General features: G+C 41.1%; 1 protein-coding gene across 1 annotated transcript in view; it reads left to right on the top strand.

Moving 5' to 3' along the window:
* Positions 1-17,896, top strand: part of CENPF (centromere protein F) — a 59,112-nt gene that overhangs the window by 25,003 nt on the left and 16,213 nt on the right. Inside the window, exons 10-13 of the mRNA XM_065880293.1 lie at positions 1,550-1,672; positions 7,764-7,899; positions 10,080-13,474; positions 14,766-17,507. Of these exons, the coding sequence (XP_065736365.1) occupies positions 1,550-1,672; positions 7,764-7,899; positions 10,080-13,474; positions 14,766-17,507 (6,396 nt within the window). The remainder of the gene's footprint in view (positions 1-1,549; positions 1,673-7,763; positions 7,900-10,079; positions 13,475-14,765; positions 17,508-17,896) is intronic.

The raw sequence follows: 17,896 nt of genomic DNA, 5'->3' as shown, positions 1-17,896 counted from the left end.
TAGGGTCATTCCAAATGTATGCAGGAGCCTAGGTGGCCTTCCCACCACCTTACCCGCTCACCCCATCTCCCACTCTCCCCTTGCTTACCTGTCCACATGGCCTCCTTGCCATGGGGGGACACACCCAGCAAGTGGCAGCTTTGGGCTTTGCTCTTGGGGGTGCTCCGTCCCCAGACAGATCTGTAGGGTGTGAGCCTTCACTATCTGAAGCCTTGCTGCTCCAGTGTCACATTATGAATGACATCTTCCCGTGGTCACTACATAGACCCTTGCCCTCAGGTACTTTCTGTTTCTTTACCTTGCTTTATTTTTCTCCATGAGATCTATCACCTGACATATAATAGAGTTATTTGTTTATTTAAATATCTTCTGGGGCTTCCCTGGTGGTGCAGTGGTTAAGAATCCGCCTGCCAATACAGGGGACACGGGTTCGAGCCCTGGTCCAGGGAAGATCTCACATGCTGTGGAGCAACTAAGCCCGTGTGCCACAACTACTGAGCCTGCGCTCTAGAGCCCGCGAGCCACAACTACTGAGTCCGCATGCTACAACTACTGAAGCCTGTGCACCTAGAGCCCCGTGCTCTGCAACAAGAGAAGCCACCGCAATGAGAAGCCCACGCACTGCGACGAAGAGTAGTCCCCACTCACCGCAACTAAAAAGAAAGCCTGCACGCAGCAACGAAGACCCAATGCAGCCTAAAATAAATAAATTAATTAATTAAGAAAGATATTATCTTCCTTCCATCACTCAGATCTTTCCATGAGGACAGGATCTCGTCTGTTTAGTTTCCTGCTCTATCTGCAATGTGGAAGCACTAGATATCCAGAGCTTTATACTGTCAGAAGAAGCAATGTGGTCATTCTTTTCTTTTCTTTTTTTTTTTTTTGGCCGCGCTCTGAGGCTTGTGGGATTTTAGTTCCCCAACCAGGGATTGAACATGGGCCCTCAGCAGTGAAAGCGCAGAGTCCTAACTGCTGGACCGCCAGGGAATTCCCAATTCACACTTTCTTGATTACCACTGAGGTTATTTCTTTCAGAAGGTGATTTGCCATTTGTATCTTTTGTATAACATTTCTGTTTCTGTCCTTTGCTCTTTTTTTAAATGGGCTTGCCTCTTTGTATGTTGAATCATAGATATGCTTTATGTGTTGTATTTTGGAAATATCGTTTTTATTCTGTTGTATTTATTGCAAATGTGTTCTCCCAGTTTGTTTTCTCAATTTTTGTTATTTCTTATCTCATTTTTTAAAATTAGTTTATTACTATTTAGTTGTTTTATTTTTTTGTGGTTAATTGTTTTCCTTGTGGCTTCCTCCTCAAACCCAGCCTTTTTCATCAACATATGCTGCTGCCAAGTAATGTCACAGGTTGACATGACGGTATTTTAAGTTCAACTTCTGGGGCCTTATTAAGCTGTTATGTATAGTGGGTCTCAACCAAAATAGATGATATCAATTATTATATTCCATGACCTTTTTATTCTTTAAGAATACATAGTTATTTAAAAAGTAAAGAAACATGAAGCTTTGCTTTGTTTTCTACTTGTAGGTCACATCTGTAAAGCACCAGCTGGAAAAAAAATTGGAAGAGTTTAAGGAAAAGTTCAGTAGAACTGAACAGACCTTACAGGCGAGTCAGACCAAGGAAAATGAGCTGAGGAGAAGCAGTGAGGTAAGTGAGGGGTAGAGAAGAGTATTTGTCAACTTCTGTACAGGAGGAAGTGGGAGGGTTAAAGAATTTCTATACCATTTTCTAGTAGTTTATTATAGCTACATTTTTGTTTTTAATTTGCCAGAAGTATATATTACAGTGTTTTGTATAAAATCTATGACATAGAACATGTGTTTTTTTTTTTCACTTTCTATTCTGATATAACTTACTAATATACATCTAGCAATTATAGGAAAGCATGACTTACATTAAGACCATGTACTACTCTTGTTTTTTCTTAAGATTGTTTTAGACCACCAGTGTGGTGGAAGGATGGAAGAAAGCAAGGGATTTTCTAAATAGAAAGAAACAAAACTGGTGATGGGAGGTATAATTTAAATCCGTTTTCCAAGGGTTGGCTTTTGCATCATCAAATATTAAAAACCTTGTGCAAAGTGATAGACTTAAATATAAAATTTTTTACAGATAAAGAGTTTCTAGATTTCATATTGTTATAAAAACCTCAAGTAATTGTAAATTGTATTACTCTGGCTTCAGCAGTCAACATTAACTTTCATGTTGAGTGTGTGCAGGCATGGGTGATGGTGTCTTTGCTGGGTTTTTTTGGGTTTTTTTTGACCATGCTGCATGGTATATGGGATCTTACTTCCCCCACCAGGGATCGAACCCGCGCCTCCTGCAGTGGAAGCACGGAGTCTTAACCACTTGATCACCAGAAAATTCCCATGACGGTGTCTCTGGAGAGTCATGGTAACGATACAAAATTGTGGATGAGGTTTCCCAATGGCACGGAGTACAGGGCGTACCCTGATGTTGCTTCACCGATAGGATTTTATCTGTACTTTATTTATTTATTTATTTTTGGCTGTGTTGGGTCTTTGTTGCTGCATACAGGCCTTCTCTAGTTGTGGCAAGCGGGGGCTACTCTTCGTCGCGTTGCTCGGGCTTCTCATTGTGGTGGCTTCTCTTGTTGCGGAGCGTGGGCTCTAGGCACACGGGCTTTGGTAGTTGTGGCACACGGGCTCAGTAGTTGTGGCTCGTGGGCCCTAGAGTGCAGGCTCAGGAGTTGTGGCACACGGGCTTAGTTGTTCCGCAGCATGTGGGATCTTCCCGGACCAGGGCTCGAACCCGTGTCCCCTGCATTGGCAGGCGGATTCTCAACCACTGCGCCAACAGGGAGGTCCCCGTACTTACTTTAATTTGCTTCTCTCTGAATATATTTAGTTGCTTGGAGTTTATTTTAAAGGGCTTAATTAAGAACCATTTAGGGACAGTTAATAGACTGAAACAATATGAATAGAGTCATAAATCTACATTGTAGTTTTATGAAAAAGCACCGCAGAACATTAGAGGTTTCTTTTCCAGCAAATGTCACAGGAAAGAATTTGTTTTCACTAATCTTTTAACTATTATGCAATTACTTTTTAGATTGTACGGGTTTTTTTGTTTGTCTTTTAAGTTCTCTGTAAAGAACAGTGATTTATCCAGGTGAGGCAAGTCTAAATATATTTATCCCCTCAGCTTCAAGGAGTGTATTATGGTTATAAAATCAGAACGTCTGTCAGTAGCAAAGAAGAGGTTGTTAAAGCAGCTATAGCCTCAGAGGGATAATACTGCTGGAGAGAGGAGGCCACAGCCCCAGAAACCCGAGTGGAAGAAAACTTCATATCTGATGATGATGGTTTCATCAGCAAACGTTTTTAAATGAAAGCGTTTGTTTCAGCAAAACAAATGTTCGCCGTTTGGCCAGTGGGGACCAACCAACAGATGCTTCTGCTAACATTTCCACAGGCAGACTGGCACTGAACTCTTCCCTCTGTGAGCTTCCCTTTCAGCCAGGAACTCTCCCGCGACTCCACTGGCTGCCTGGTGGAAACATTTTGTAAAATCGATCGACTGGTTAAGAGGGTCCAAACACTTTGCAAACGGTTTGCTTGGCGAAGGCTCCATAGTGGGCTGGACATTTCTTGCAGGTGTTTCTGAAGACTCATGCATCCCTGCAGGGCCTGGTTTGTCAGCTGTGGAGCTGTCCACTATGAACTCTAGCTAAATGCCCGTCATGTTGCACTTAATATTTCATTGATTTCTGTGTCCAGTGAGGGCAGTCATTGGAGGTGTGTAGCTCAGGGCCAGGGAATTCATTTAGTATTTGTCTTTAACTTACGTTTTTGTGTGTGTGCCTTCTTTTGAGGATGATATCAAGAATTCAAAGGGTTTAGCTGGCTCTTGCAGTTTGAATTGGGATTGGAATCAGAAAAGCAATTTACCCAGTTAGACTGGTGGTATAACTTCGAGGTAAAATTTTGGTGACTTTAAAGTGAGCGAGATCTGAAATTGCATCACTTTTCTGCCACCTCCCTGCTGTGTGACCTGGGGACAGTGATTACCATTTCTGAGTCTGACTTTCCTCATCTGCATATGGGGACTAATACTAACCCTCCAGAGCTGCATTAATGATTAACTTAAATATTGTGTGTCAAATGTTTAGATCCGTGCCCAGCAAGCACATAGGGGCTCTTTGGTCTTCACAACTGTTGTAACTTTTTGATGCTACCACTGTTTGCTCTCACCCATAGGCACAGAAAGGATGGGCAAAGGAAAGGGCATTTGAGATTTTTCACATATAAAATTGCAGCCCATTCTAGTCTTATCGTGCTGGGTATCTTTCTGTATCTAATTATAAGTACAAACAAGTTTAGCACGCTTATAGGTTTTGGATGCCAAAAAAATGAGACAGTTGTACTGAAATTTTCCTTGTCCATGTTTAGCAAACTAATATGCTGCTCACAGTGAGAAATTATCAGTAGTGGAAATGTGATTTAATGGCCCAATCAAGGGTAAAGTTAGCATTTAGTATCAAAGTGAATGGAAGGTTTAGATAAGCTGCTCATCCAGCATCCAGTGCCAACCCCGTAGCATTGGGGTTAGGCAATGATATACCATCGTTTGACAGCCAAGATGAGGGAACACTTGCTTGGGGACCTTCCCGAGCGTGGGGACCTGTATTACAACAGGGTCCGCTAAGGGGCCTGGTCTGGCAGGCAAGAATGATGAGGTGGAAGGAGAAAAACACATCCTTTGCATCCATCCCTGGTCCACCATATAGACTTCGCCCAGCAGGGGACGTATTAAGCTTCATTCATGGATGGGATCATGAAATGCCACACAGTAACTGAAATTTGTTTTGTCTGGTCCTAGGAAATGATGCTTCCCTGGTTGCTCCTAAACCAAAGTTGATCTGGCTGGAATTGCTCGCTAAGCTCTAAGGCTGGCTTGTGGTTATAGGGTTTTTTGTTGTGTTTTTCCAGACTAGTGCCCAACTCTGCAAATCATGTGAGGTCGCAAGAGCTGCCTAGGAGAATATATCCTTGTATGCTTAACGTATCATTGGCAATGAGCCACCCAGTCAGGTCCTAAGTGGCTGTAAGCTGTGCAGAAAATGAATTGCTGATGGGTGGCAGCCTACAGCTCCATTTTCAGATGTTCATTTTCTAAATTCTGGCTTTTTAAAATTCTTGGGTTGGCCATAGCCATAGCATGATAAGCCTGCTGGGTCTCAGGATTGGCTGAACATTTCTTCATTTGAAACAAGTATTTATGGAACTACTGCCAGAATAGACAAAGACTTGTTAATCTTTTCATTGAGCTTAGTATTCATTTAAATGTCTCCAGTTATACACAGACATGGATAGAGACGAACAGACACATAAACATAAGTTGCACCCTCCCTCCTGGGGTCCCTCCCCACCTCTTCTCCTCCTTTTCACCTTCCTTTCTCCTACTGGGATGCACCCAGCTTTGCATACAGTGTCTTGTCAGCTTTCTTGTCACGCCTCTAGATGTACGTGCCATTTGATTTGATGATTTTTTTTTAGGGTAAAAACTATAAGTTGCAAAATAAAAATGCTAAGTCAACTCAGATGGTTGCATTCTAGTTACTCTCTTATGTTGAGCTCATTTAGCTGATCTTAGCATTGATCACACACATCTAGCTGCTGTTAAATTTTAGGAAGAAACACTACTGATAATGCTCCATTACCCTTGTTAAAGTACGTTAAGGTATTTTTCCTTTCACATCTGTGATCTCATTTGAGTGGTGATTATTTTGGAGCCTGAAGAGCAAACAAGCGATTATAGATTCTCTAGTTGAATGATGCTAGTTTAAGTCAGTAACATCATTGCACTTCAGTGATCATTCTTTGCAGAATTTCACAATGACTGGTATGAACGTCAGTCTTGAGATGAGTTGGAGCGGGCTTTTAGTTCTGGTTGATCTCTTAATTTGATAGCTTGTCAGTTGAGCTCATGGAAGGGAGGTAGGATCAGGACAAAGGAGACAGAAATATAACTACAACGGACTCTGTCTTATTTTGATGATGAAATGAACATATATACATGAGCACAGCAGCTGCCAGCGAGTTTTCAAGTACTTTCTACCAGCCAGATTCTCCCTCTTCTTGAATTTGGCTTTGCTACGTTGGTACCCATCTGCTGGTAGTAACCAGACTGATAATTGAAGGCAGGCTTCCAGCACTGAATTGCCAGGGCCATCTGTTTTCCAACAGTGCAGTAGGGTTTTGGAGGATGGGTCTTAATTGTTTCTTTAAGATTAAAAAATTTCCCCTACTTTTCAGCTTTTCAGAGGGATATTTTTTAAGTGTGTGTGTGTGTTTTAAAGTCGGGCTTATGAATCCCACCCCCCCCCACCACCACCAAGGATGGGAGTTGCTTGATTCTGTCAGTTTGTAATGATATATGCCAATTCCCAGTGTTCCAGAGGGTGGCATATAATATAGGTTGAAATACTTATCAGCTGTAATGTCATTGAAGGTTGAACAGCAGGTTGAGGAATATGGATAGAGGATTTATAATATTTATTATGCAAGTCATGTGGTTAATAAGAAGCATTTTTATTCAGCATGAAAATATTTCTTCATTTTAAGACTCAGAAAAATAGACAGATCTCCCTAGAAAATAGTATGGGGCTGCATATGTGTCTCTGCTACTCTATGGCACATCGATGCATGGGTCCTTCATTTAATCAGGTACCCAAAGGACCTTTTTTCACTGTGAAATCTCAGATTCCTCCACCTAGAATTAATTCTTCCATGCTCCAGCCCTCTGATTTCCCATAGGACACTTCATCTCTCTTGAGGATGTAGTGCATCTTGGTGTGTATTAAGTGATTGGTATTACATCGTCCCCCACTGGCGGGTACCTGGTCCTGGGGGCAGAGACTCTCTTAATTTGTAGCTGCATCTTTCATAATGCCCATTCCAACATCTTTACATTGCAGACTTTCTTAAAGAACATTTATTAAAGGTAATTTTACTCAAAGACATTCCCATAACAGTGAACCTTAAGATGGTTTTATAACGAAACATCAAAATTTGTCACGTGAATTTTTTGTTTCGTTAGCACCTCAGAACTTTGCAAATATATGTGTGTGTGTGTGTATATATATATATATATATATATATATATATATATATATATACTTTTTTTGTTTTGTTTGTTTGTTTGTTTGTTTTTTGCGGTACGTGGGCCTTTCACTGTTGTGGCCTCTCCCGCTGCGGAGCACAGGCTCCGGACGCGCAGGCTCAGCGGCCACGGCTCACGGGCCCAGCCGCTCCGCGGCATGTGGGATCCTCTCGGACCAGGGCATGAACCCGCGTCCCCTGCATCGGCAGGCGGACTCTCAACCACTGCGCCACTAGGGAAGCCCGCAAAGATATATTTGATCATTCAGGTGTGATGGGGACTTGGAGCATTTGTGCTTTGGGGGAGCTTGTAAATAGGCTTTTCCTTATGAACGAACACTTTCACAACCATAGGGACATCCAGAAAGTTCAAAAAATATATTTCTCGAAGTAAAAAGATTATCATCCATTTTGGATTCTGTGCTTTTGACTTCTATTTATAAAATCATTTTATTGAAGTAAAACTATGTAACTTCATTGCTCAAAGGGAAAGTGTGATTCCTCCCCTAGTGAGATACACACACAGTCCCATTAGGGACCCTCACCAAGGCAGAAGTCCTGAGTTGCTTGAGCATCTGCTTGGGTGATAACTAACTAAACCTGTGCTTTAGGAAATGAAGAGGGAAAACAGCCTCCTTAAGAGTCAGTCTGAGCAAAGGGCCAGAGAATTTTGCCACCTGGAGGAAGAACTGAAGAAGGCCAAGCAGCGTTTGAGTCAGAGCCAGAACTTTGCAGAAGAAATGAGGGGTGAGTAAATGTAGCGTTTTTGAGTTCTTTCTCTAGGCTAATGTTCCCATGAGGGAGGATGGATATCATTAGAAGCTTTGAATTTTTCCATATCTTCTCCCAGAGAGATGTCTGCAGTTGATGTGGAAAAAGTTTTTGCTTTTCCACTTTTTCGTTTCCAGAGTGATAGTTGGACTTTTTTTTTTTTATTGGAACACACTGAGTCCCCAGATGCCTGGTTTTCAGCACTTTGAAACCAGAAGGGTAAATATTTTCCACACAAAAGTAAATTGTTGGGGCTGTCTCTCGCCTCAGTGCTATTTTGTGTCTCAAGTGTGTTTGTTAGTTACATCCAGACGGCACATCTTCTCACCCATCACCATTTCCCTTATAATGGAAAATCCTATGTTAAATGCATGTTTTCCCAGCCCTTAGTGACCATTGTTTTGGGATGGCTTACTTGACTGAATGATTTTATTTCCTTATTCTCTGTATAGCCATAGAATGATGCTGTATACACCAAATGAATCCACTGTTCATTTCACATTTATGTATATATAAATGTGAATGAGTCTTTCCTTACATTTATGTTCTCCCCTGAGGTATTTGCACATCTTGGATTTCTTTTAACCTGACTTGTGGAATGGGTGTCACACTTCTCTGTGACTGTTTTCTTTTTTAAATTCCAGTCTCCCTAAGACAGCTTTCAGTTTTTCCATGGCAGGAGGTAGAAATGTCAATCTTCAGCCTTTTTTAAAGAAAACTATAGGAAAAGAAAGGGTTAGGGTGTTTTTCAGTGTTGGTCACCAGTATCATTGTTTGAGGTCCTCACACGCGAAGTGGACTGATATCCCCTGTGGCGCTATCTCTACCAGCTTTCCACGCTCAGTATGTAGACTGAGATTAGGGGGCTAAAAATAGGAATGATTTCTAGTTACATCTGAGTTTATAATACATGCTACTTTTTCATCTACTATTGAGATTCACAACTTTTATTCTTCTTCAACATACTTGGGAAGCCTTCCCATCATTGTTGAATGAAAGCAGTGTGGTTATTCTCAACTAGCAGGGGCCAGTGGGCAGAGGGGAGTTTTTAGGCAGAGGACAGGTGGTAATGGAGTTTGTGACATCTTCCTGATGATTCTCATCTTCACAGGCACCACCCTCACTGTGAGGGGCCGGGATGTGGGGGGATATTGCTTCCCAGTGATACTCACACGTAGGCCTCGAGAGTTACTAATATATAGCACCATATACTATTAAGATATATATATATATTACTTGAAGTATAGTTGATTTACATGTCAGTTTCAGGTGTACAGCACAGTGACTGTGGTTTTTGTTTTTTTTTGTTTTTTTTTTTTTTTTTGCTGTACGCGGGCCTCACTGTTGTGGCCTCTCCCGTTGTGGAGCACAGACTCCAGACACGCAAGCTCAGCGGCCATGGCTCACGGGCCCAGCTGCTCCGCGGCATGTGGGATCTTCCCGGACTGGGGCACAAACCCGCGTCCCCTGCATCCACAGGCAGACTCTCAACCATTGCGCCACCAGGGAAGCCCAATGACTGTGTTTTATACACACACACACACACACACACACACACACATATATCCCTTTTTCAGATTTTTTCCCCTTATAAGTTATTACAAAATATTGAGTATAATTCCCTGTAACACTTTATACTCTAGTACTTATGCCTGATCCTATGGATTTTTTGGCTAAAATGGCGAAGACGTTATTTACTTTTCTGAGAAATCTGGAATACTCCATAGTATTCCTGAGATATTTCCATTTTAGTGCTGCTCTTGTCACACTTTTCTCTCCTTGAATAAGTATTTCCAAAGGGCAAAAATATGCATATACATAAACACATACAAGGAAAAAGAATAAAAGAAAGTTTCATGTGCTTAGGAAAATAATCCCTTGGTATTTTATACAACAACACTTTCTTAAGCTGCTGAGAAAGGAGATAAACAAATGTACTGCCATCCTGAAAAGGACCATTTTCCATTGTCTTTATATAAGCTTAGATAATTATCAGGCAATCTGTTTTCAAGGAGGTATGCAGGCAGTAATGCCAGTTTGTACAGGACTTGAGAAGCTGTTAGTTTGTTTGGGTTTTTTTTTTTGAGAGTTTAGAATTCTTGTAGAATAAATATTTATTAAAATCATGACAACTTAAAAAATATCTTTTTTAATAGCTAAGAATACTTCTCAGGAAACCATGTTAAGAGATCTTCAAGAAAAAATCAATCAGCAAGAGAATTCCTTGACTTTAGAGAAACTGAAGCTTGCCCTGGCTGATCTGGAAAAGCAGCGAGATTGTTCTCAAGACCTTTTGAAGAAAAGGGAACATCACATTGAACAACTGAATGAAAAGTTAAGCCAAACAGAGAGAGAGTCCGAAGCTTTATTGAGTGCTTTGGAATTAAAGAAGAAAGAATATGAAGAATTGAAAGAAGAGAAAACTCTGTTTTCTCGCTGGAAAAGTGAAAATGAACAACTTTTAAATCAGATGGAATCAGAAAAGGAAAGCTTGCAGAGTAAAATTAATCACTTGGAAACCTGTCTTAAGACACAACAAATAAAAAGTCACGAATACAATGAGAGGGTAAGAACATTGGAGATGGAAAGAGAAAATCTGACTGTCGAGATCAGGAACCTTCACAATGTGATAGACAGCAAGACTGCAGAGGCAGAGACACAGAAGCAAGCTTATGGAGAACTACAACAGAAAGCCGAGTTCTCAGATCAGAAACATGAGAAGGAAATAGAAAATATGTGTTTGAAAATTTCTCAGCTTACCAGGCAAGTTGAAGATCTAGAAGATAAGCTTCAGTCACTGTCAAGTGAAATAATGGACAAAAACCAGCGTTACCAAGACTTGCACGCTGAATCTGAGAGCCTCAGGGATCTGCTAAAATCCAGAGATTCCTCTGCGGTGACAAGTGAGTCTCATCAGAGAAGTCTTTTGGCATTTGAACAGCAGTCTGCAGTGAATAATTCCTTTGCAAATATAATTGAAGAACAAGAAAGCGTGCCTTCAGAAAGGAGCGAATGCCATTTAGAAACAGACCACAGTCCTAAAAGCTCATCCATGTTACAAAACAGAGTCGTTTCTCTTGAATTTTCATTAGAGTCTCAAAAGCAGATGAACTCAGATCTGCAAAAGCAGTGTGAAGAATTGGTGCAAATCAAAGGAGAAATTGAAGAAAATCTCATGAAAGCAGAACAGATGCATCAAAGTTTTGTGGCTGAAACAAGTCAACGAATTAGTAAGTTACAAGAAGACACTTCTGTTCATCAGAATGTTGTTGTTGAAACTTTAGCTGCCTTGGAGAGCAAGGAAAGAGAGTTGCAACTTTTGAATGAAAAGTTAGAAACTGAGCAGGCAGAGATTCAAGAATTAAAAAAGAGCAACCATTTACTTCAGGAATCTCTAAAGGATCTACAACTTTTGTCTGAAACTCTGAGCTTGGAGAAAAAGGAAATGAGTTCCATCATTTCTCTTGATAAAAAGGACATTGAAGAGCTGACCCAAGAGAATGGGACTCTCAAGGAAATTAATGCAACCTTAACCCAAGAGAAGATGAACTTGCTCCAGAAAACTGAGAGTTTTTCAAACTGTATAGATGAAAGAGACAAAAGCATTTCAGAGTTATCTGACCAGTACAAACAAGAAAGACTTACTTTGCTCCAAAGATGCGAAGAAACGGGAAACGCATTTCGGGATCTTAGTGAAAAATATAAAGCAGAGCAGGAAAAGAACTCTAAATTAGAATGCTTGCTGAATGAATGCACGAGTGTTTGTGAAGATAGAAAAAATGAATTGGGACAGCTAAAGGAAACATTTGCAAGGGAACACCAAGCATTTGTATCACAATTAGCATTAGCTGAAGAAAGAAACCAGAGTTTAATACTAGAGTTGGAGACAATGCAGCAAGCCCTGAGATCTGAGGTTACAGATATCCAAAGCAATTCCAAGAGGGAGGCTGACAGCTTAAAGCAAGAAATCATGACTTTAAAGGAAGAACAAAGTAAGATGCAACAGGAAGTTAATGCCTTATTACAAGAGAAGGAGCACCTGATGGAATTAATGAAGACGAAACATGAGCATCAGCATCTAGAATTGGAACCAATTCAAGACTCTGTGAAAGTAGCAGAGAGGAAGATAAATACACGTCACGTTCAACTTCCGATGGACCTTGAAGTTAAAGATGCTTCTCTAGACAGTTATAACGCGCAACTGGCACAAGGAGAAACTAAAGTGAGAAACATGGAATTAAAACTTCAGGAGAGTGAGAAGGAGGAGTACCTACAGCACGAATTACAAACTGGAGGAGAATTAGAAACTGGAGATGTGCAACAAGGCATTCAGTCACGAGATATTAGTGGCCTTGGAAACTTTGAAATAGATCCAGAGGAAAAATACGTTTCGGTGCTTCACGAGTTATCAGCAAGTCAGCAGGACAATGCCCACCTGCAGTGCTCTCTACAGACGGCAATGAACAAGCTGGACGAGTTAGAGAAGATGTGTGAGGCATTGCAGGTGGAAAAGCTTGAACTCATATCTGAGCTGAACGACTCAAGATCAGAATGTGTCACAGCAACTAGCAAAATGGCAGAAGAGGTAGGGAAACTAGTAAATGAGGTTAAAATATTAAATGGCGAAAATGGACTTCTCCAAGGTGAGTTCGTGAAAGAAACGCCAGAAAGTGAATTTGGTGAACAGCAAGATGAGCAGACGTCTGTGTCCTTAAATCCTTTGGATGACAGTAATTCCTATGAGCACTTGACAGTGTCAAACAAAGAAGTTCGCATGCACTTTGCTGAATTACAGGAGAAATTCTCATCTTTACAGAGTGAACACAAAATTTTACACGATCAGCACTGCCAGATGAGCTCTAAGATGTCAGAGCTACAGTCCTACATTGACACGTTAAAGGCTGAAAATTCAGTCTTGTCCATGAGTCTGAGAAACTCTCAAGGTGACTTGGTAAAGGAGGTGATGCCAGGACCCGGGGAGAAGCATTTTCTGTCCTTGTCACTCTCTGGTGTGACTGACAGCCCTGGTAATGCAATAGAATCCTCTTTTTACAAAGATGTTTTAGAGCATATGGGAGAAACATCCCTTTTGAATAATTTAGACAGGACTGTTTTGGCAAACCAGTCCAGTGTAGAGAAGGTCTCTTGCAGTAGTCTGGAGGAGGAGAATCTGACTGAGAGAGAAATCCCCTCTGTCCTGCTGAGGAGCGTTGAAGAACTTGAGACCGTCTCTCAGATGTACCTGCAGTCCTTCAAGAAGCTAGAAGAGAAAATTGAAAGTCAAGGGATTACGAAAAATAAGGAAATCGAAGAACTCGAACGGTTACTAAGTTCTTCAAGGGAAGAGCTTGACTGTCTCAGGAAGCAGTATTTGTCAGAAAAGGAGCAGTGGCAGCAGAAGCTGACAAGTGTGACAGCAGAGATGGAGTCCAAGTTGGCGGCAGAAAAGAAACACACGGAACACCTTACTCTTGAGCTCGAAGTAGCGCGACTCCAGCTTCAAGGTCTGGACTTAAGCTCTCGGTCTCTGCTTGGCACCGACATAGACGATGTAAGTATGTGGGACTGACATGCTATTTCTCTAATCGAGTGCCTAGTGGGCACGCAATCAATGTTTGTTGAATTGAAATCGAAATTAAATCTAAACTAAAATATTTTTAGGGTTCAAGGACATAAGAACAGAATATACCAAAGCTTTGAAGAAATAAACCAGAACTTTAGGAAAGTGAGTCAACTTTATTTGAGGAGTAAATTTCTATCATGATTATCTTTAAACACTATTATATTGGACATTACTAAAGATGTTTTTTAAAGACTCCTGGAGAAAATCATGTTACAGTGTCAGAACATGTTCTTCAGGACGTTTGTGTGTTTTCACTCTTTGTGAGTTAATAAAGCACATTAAATATCAAATTGGAACTTAGGAATGGTAAGGTGATATGAATTTTAACCTCTTTTGCCTTTTTCAGACTTTTTAATGTTAGAGTTATAGTTGTGAACCTAAATATTGGAGTTTATTATGTATTTCTGAATACTTTTCTGACAATTTGCTTGGTACAAATTTGGATATCAAATCTCTGATTTGATATCAGTCATTCAAAGAGACATTTCTTTCTTTACAGAATATGAAATTGTTCGGTTACTTACACCTTTCTCTTTTCTAGTCTACCAGCTAAACTAGTAATGGCGTACAGACAATGAGACTCACTTAATTCCCTCCCTCTACCTCTGTAAGGTAGGGAGGGCAGGTGAGAGGTGACAGCAGTTGTAGTCAAAGTAGCAGATCCCTATTTTACAGAGAAGAGAAAGTGAGGTTCAAACATGTGATTTATCCAAGAATATAGTAAGTGCTGGATCTGTGATTAAGTCCTTGGGCTGGGAATCTGGTCATGAAACCCTACTGCCTTCTCTTATCGAAGAATATCATAAATGCTGAAGATGGAAGCCGACCATTTTATGTGGAATTTGTTAGCCTCTTATTTGATAATCCCAAAGAAAATTTCATATTTAGGTTACCTACAATATTGCTAGCAAGAAAAAAATTTTGAAATGTAACTACATCACAATTTAGATGATCACGTAACTGACCCTGAAGGGTTTGTGTTCATGATAAATACCCAGTACCTTGCCCACAGAGAACACTCACTGAATGTTTGTTTAATTGTGTTGAATATTTCGATGGAGAGAGGTGAATTTGGTGGGAAGAATGCCCTTTGAAGAGATGTGTTTAGCAGAAGCAAGTAGCCACTTTCTCAAAAATAATACTATAATTCAGCCTATTTATTCTATTTTGATTCTTCTTGAAAAATAAAGTGGCTTCTCATTATATCTTACAACTACAGGCTATTCGGGGTGGAGACGATAGCTGTGAAATAAGAGAATTGGAAGACTATACTTCAGAAACTAAAGAGAGGACACCAAAGCATGAGATTCATCAGATTTGTGAAAAAGATGTTCAGCAGGACCTCAGTCTAGAGATGGAGAAAATAACTGAGACCAGTGCAATCAAACTTATAGGAGAGTGGTCCAGGGAGCAGTCCCCAGAAACCAGTCATAGGACCCCAGTGGAAGACACAACCCAGGGCTGTTCAGAATGCATTTCTGAATTGTCACTTTCTGGTCCTGATGCTTCGGTACCTATGGATTTTCTGGAGAATCAGGTAACCATTCAGACTCTCCAACTGCAGGTAAAAGAGACATCAAATGAGAATTTGAGATTACTTCATGGCATAAAGGAACGTGACCAAAAAGTTGAAAGCTTGCTAAACGAAATCAAAGAGTTAGACTCAAAACTCAATTTACAGGAAGTACAACTAACTACCAAGATTGAAGCATGTATAGAATTGGAAAAAATTGTTGAGGAACTTAAGAAAGAAAAGTCAGATTTCAGTGAAAAATTGGAATCCTTTTCTCGTGATAACCAGAGAGTAGAAAGTTCGAGAGGCCTCACTTCTAACTTAGAAATGGGCACAGATAAATTGTCACATGAAGGTATTGAAGATGAGGTAGCCGAGGTGGCTGACAACTGGAGAGAGAGATGTCTCAGTGTGGAAAATGAGCTGCAGAGGATGAAAGCTGAGAGAGGAAGCACAGAGCATCACGCCCTCTCTGCGGAAGCCAACTTAGAGGTAGTTCAAACAGAGAAGCTGTTTTTAGAAAAAGACAATGAAAATAACCAGAAAGTTATAAACTGTCTTGAGGAAGAACTCTTGGTGGTCACAAGTGAGAGAGACCAGCTTCGTGGAGAATTAGATACTTTGTCAAAAGAAAATCAAGAGCTGGATCAGAGGTCTGAAAAGATGAAGGAGAAAATACAAGAGCTCGAATCTCATCAAGATGAGTATCTACATCTCCAAGAGCAGCTGCAGAGTTTGGAAAAGGACTCTCAGGCACTGTCTTTGGTAAGAAGTGAGCTGGAAAACCAAATCAGACAACTGAATAAAGAGACAGAATCACTCGTAAGGGAATCCGAGAGCCTGCAGACCAAACTGAGTGAATTGGAGCATGAAAAGCTGACCGTCACCGAGGCCTTGGAGGCTGCACTGATGGAGAAAGGCGAGGTCGCGGTGAGGCTGAGCTCAACGCAGGAGGAAGTGCACCAGCTGAGAAAAGGCATTGAGAAACTTAGGGTCCGCATTGAGGCTGATGAAAAGAAGCAGCTCCACATCTCAGAGAAACTGAAAGAAAGCGAGCGTAGGAACGACTCGCTTCAGGATAAAGTTGAGACCCTTGAAAGGGAATTGCATATGGCAGAAGAAAACCAAGAGCTGGTGATTCTGGATGCTGAGAATTCCAAAGCAGAGGTGGAGACCCTAAAAACACAAATGGAATTGATGACTGAAAGCCTGAAAGCTTTAGATTTAGACCTTGTCACCATACGGTCCGAAAAAGAAAATCTGGTGAAACAACTACAAGAAAAACAAGGTCAGGTGTCTGAATTACACACGTTACTCTCTTCATTGAAAAATGTATTAGAAGAAAAGGAGCGAGAGAAAATACAGATGAAAGAAGAATCTAAAGCTGTGGTGGAGATACTGCAAACACAATTGAAAGAGCTAAGTGAGGAAGTAGCAGCCTTGTGTGATGACCAGGAGACCTGGAAGGCGGAAGAACAGAGTCTGGACTCCCCAGTGCAGGAAGTACATCAGCTGAGAAATAACATTGGAAAGCTGAAAGTCCACCTAGATACTAATGAAAGGAAGCAGCTCCATATCTCAGAAAAACTGAAGGAAAGTGAGCATCAGGCAGCTTTGCTTAAGGATACAGTTGAGAACCTTGAAAGAGAACTAGAGGTATCAGGAAAAAACCAAGAGCATGTGATTCTTGAGGCTGAGAAGTCCAAAGCAGAGGTAGAGACCCTGAAAGCAAAAATAGAGGCGATGGCCCCAAATCTGAGAGCTTTGGAGTTAGATCTTGTCAATACAAGGTCAGAAAAAGAAGATCTGACGAAAGAATTACAAAAAGAGCAAGGTCGAGTGTCTGAATTAGAAACATTAAACTCTTCATTTGAAAATCTATTGCAAGAAAAAGAGCAAGAAAAAGAACAGATGAAAGAAGAATCTAAAGCTGTGGTGGAGATACTGCAGACACAATTGAAAGAGCTAAGTGAGAAAGTAGCAGCCTTGTGTGATGACCAGGAGACCTGGAAGGTAGAAGAACAGAGCCTGAGTAGTCAGGTAGATTCCCTTGAACATGAGAAGGCTCAACTGCTACAGGGCCTTGACGAGGCCAAAAGTAATTACATGCTTTTGCAGTCTTCTGTGAATGGCCTCATTCAAGAAGTAGAAGATGGCAAACAGAAACTAGAGAAAAAGGATGAAGAAATCAGGATACTAAAAAATCATATTCAAGACCAAGAGCAGCTGGTCTCTAAACTGTCCCAGATGGAAGGAGAACAGCAACTTTGGGAGGAGCAAAGAACAAAACTGGAAAATCTGATGGTGGAATTGGAGCAGAAGACCCAGGTGCTGCAATCCAAAAATGACACTTTGCAAGACACCTTAGAAGCTCTGCAGAATTCTTCCAAGGATCTGGAGAAAGAGCTTCAATTGACAAAAATGGAAAAACTGTCCTTTGTTGAAAAAGTAAGTGGCTTTATCTCTGTACATTTGAATGTGTTGTCATGCGGGAGGGTCAACCACTGTGTGAATTCTCTTTCCTTCTGGACAGCTTTTGCAGTATTGGACCAAACTTTGTAAAGGCTTTTGGGGTCTTGAATTGTGGGGACATTGAGTTGGCTCCAGCAGTGGTGACCCTTTGCTTTGGCACACACTTCCATGGGGCACCGGTACGGATTGGCATGGTTTTCACTGTGGCACCTGGACAGGGCAGAAGCTTTTGGGTTGTGCATGGTTCCTTTCTCACAGTACATCAGAATAGTAGCCCCCATACCCATACCCAGTTGAGAACCACTGCTGTAGAGAGTATAACAGATATCAGTTCGAATCAGTAGGGATCCCCTTTGCTGCTGCCC

This window comes from Phocoena phocoena, chromosome 1, assembly GCF_963924675.1.
Source record: "Phocoena phocoena chromosome 1, mPhoPho1.1, whole genome shotgun sequence".
Lineage (NCBI taxonomy): Eukaryota > Metazoa > Chordata > Mammalia > Artiodactyla > Phocoenidae > Phocoena > Phocoena phocoena.
Note: the sequence above shows the minus strand (reverse complement) of the source record. Positions and strands in the feature narration are given on the sequence as shown.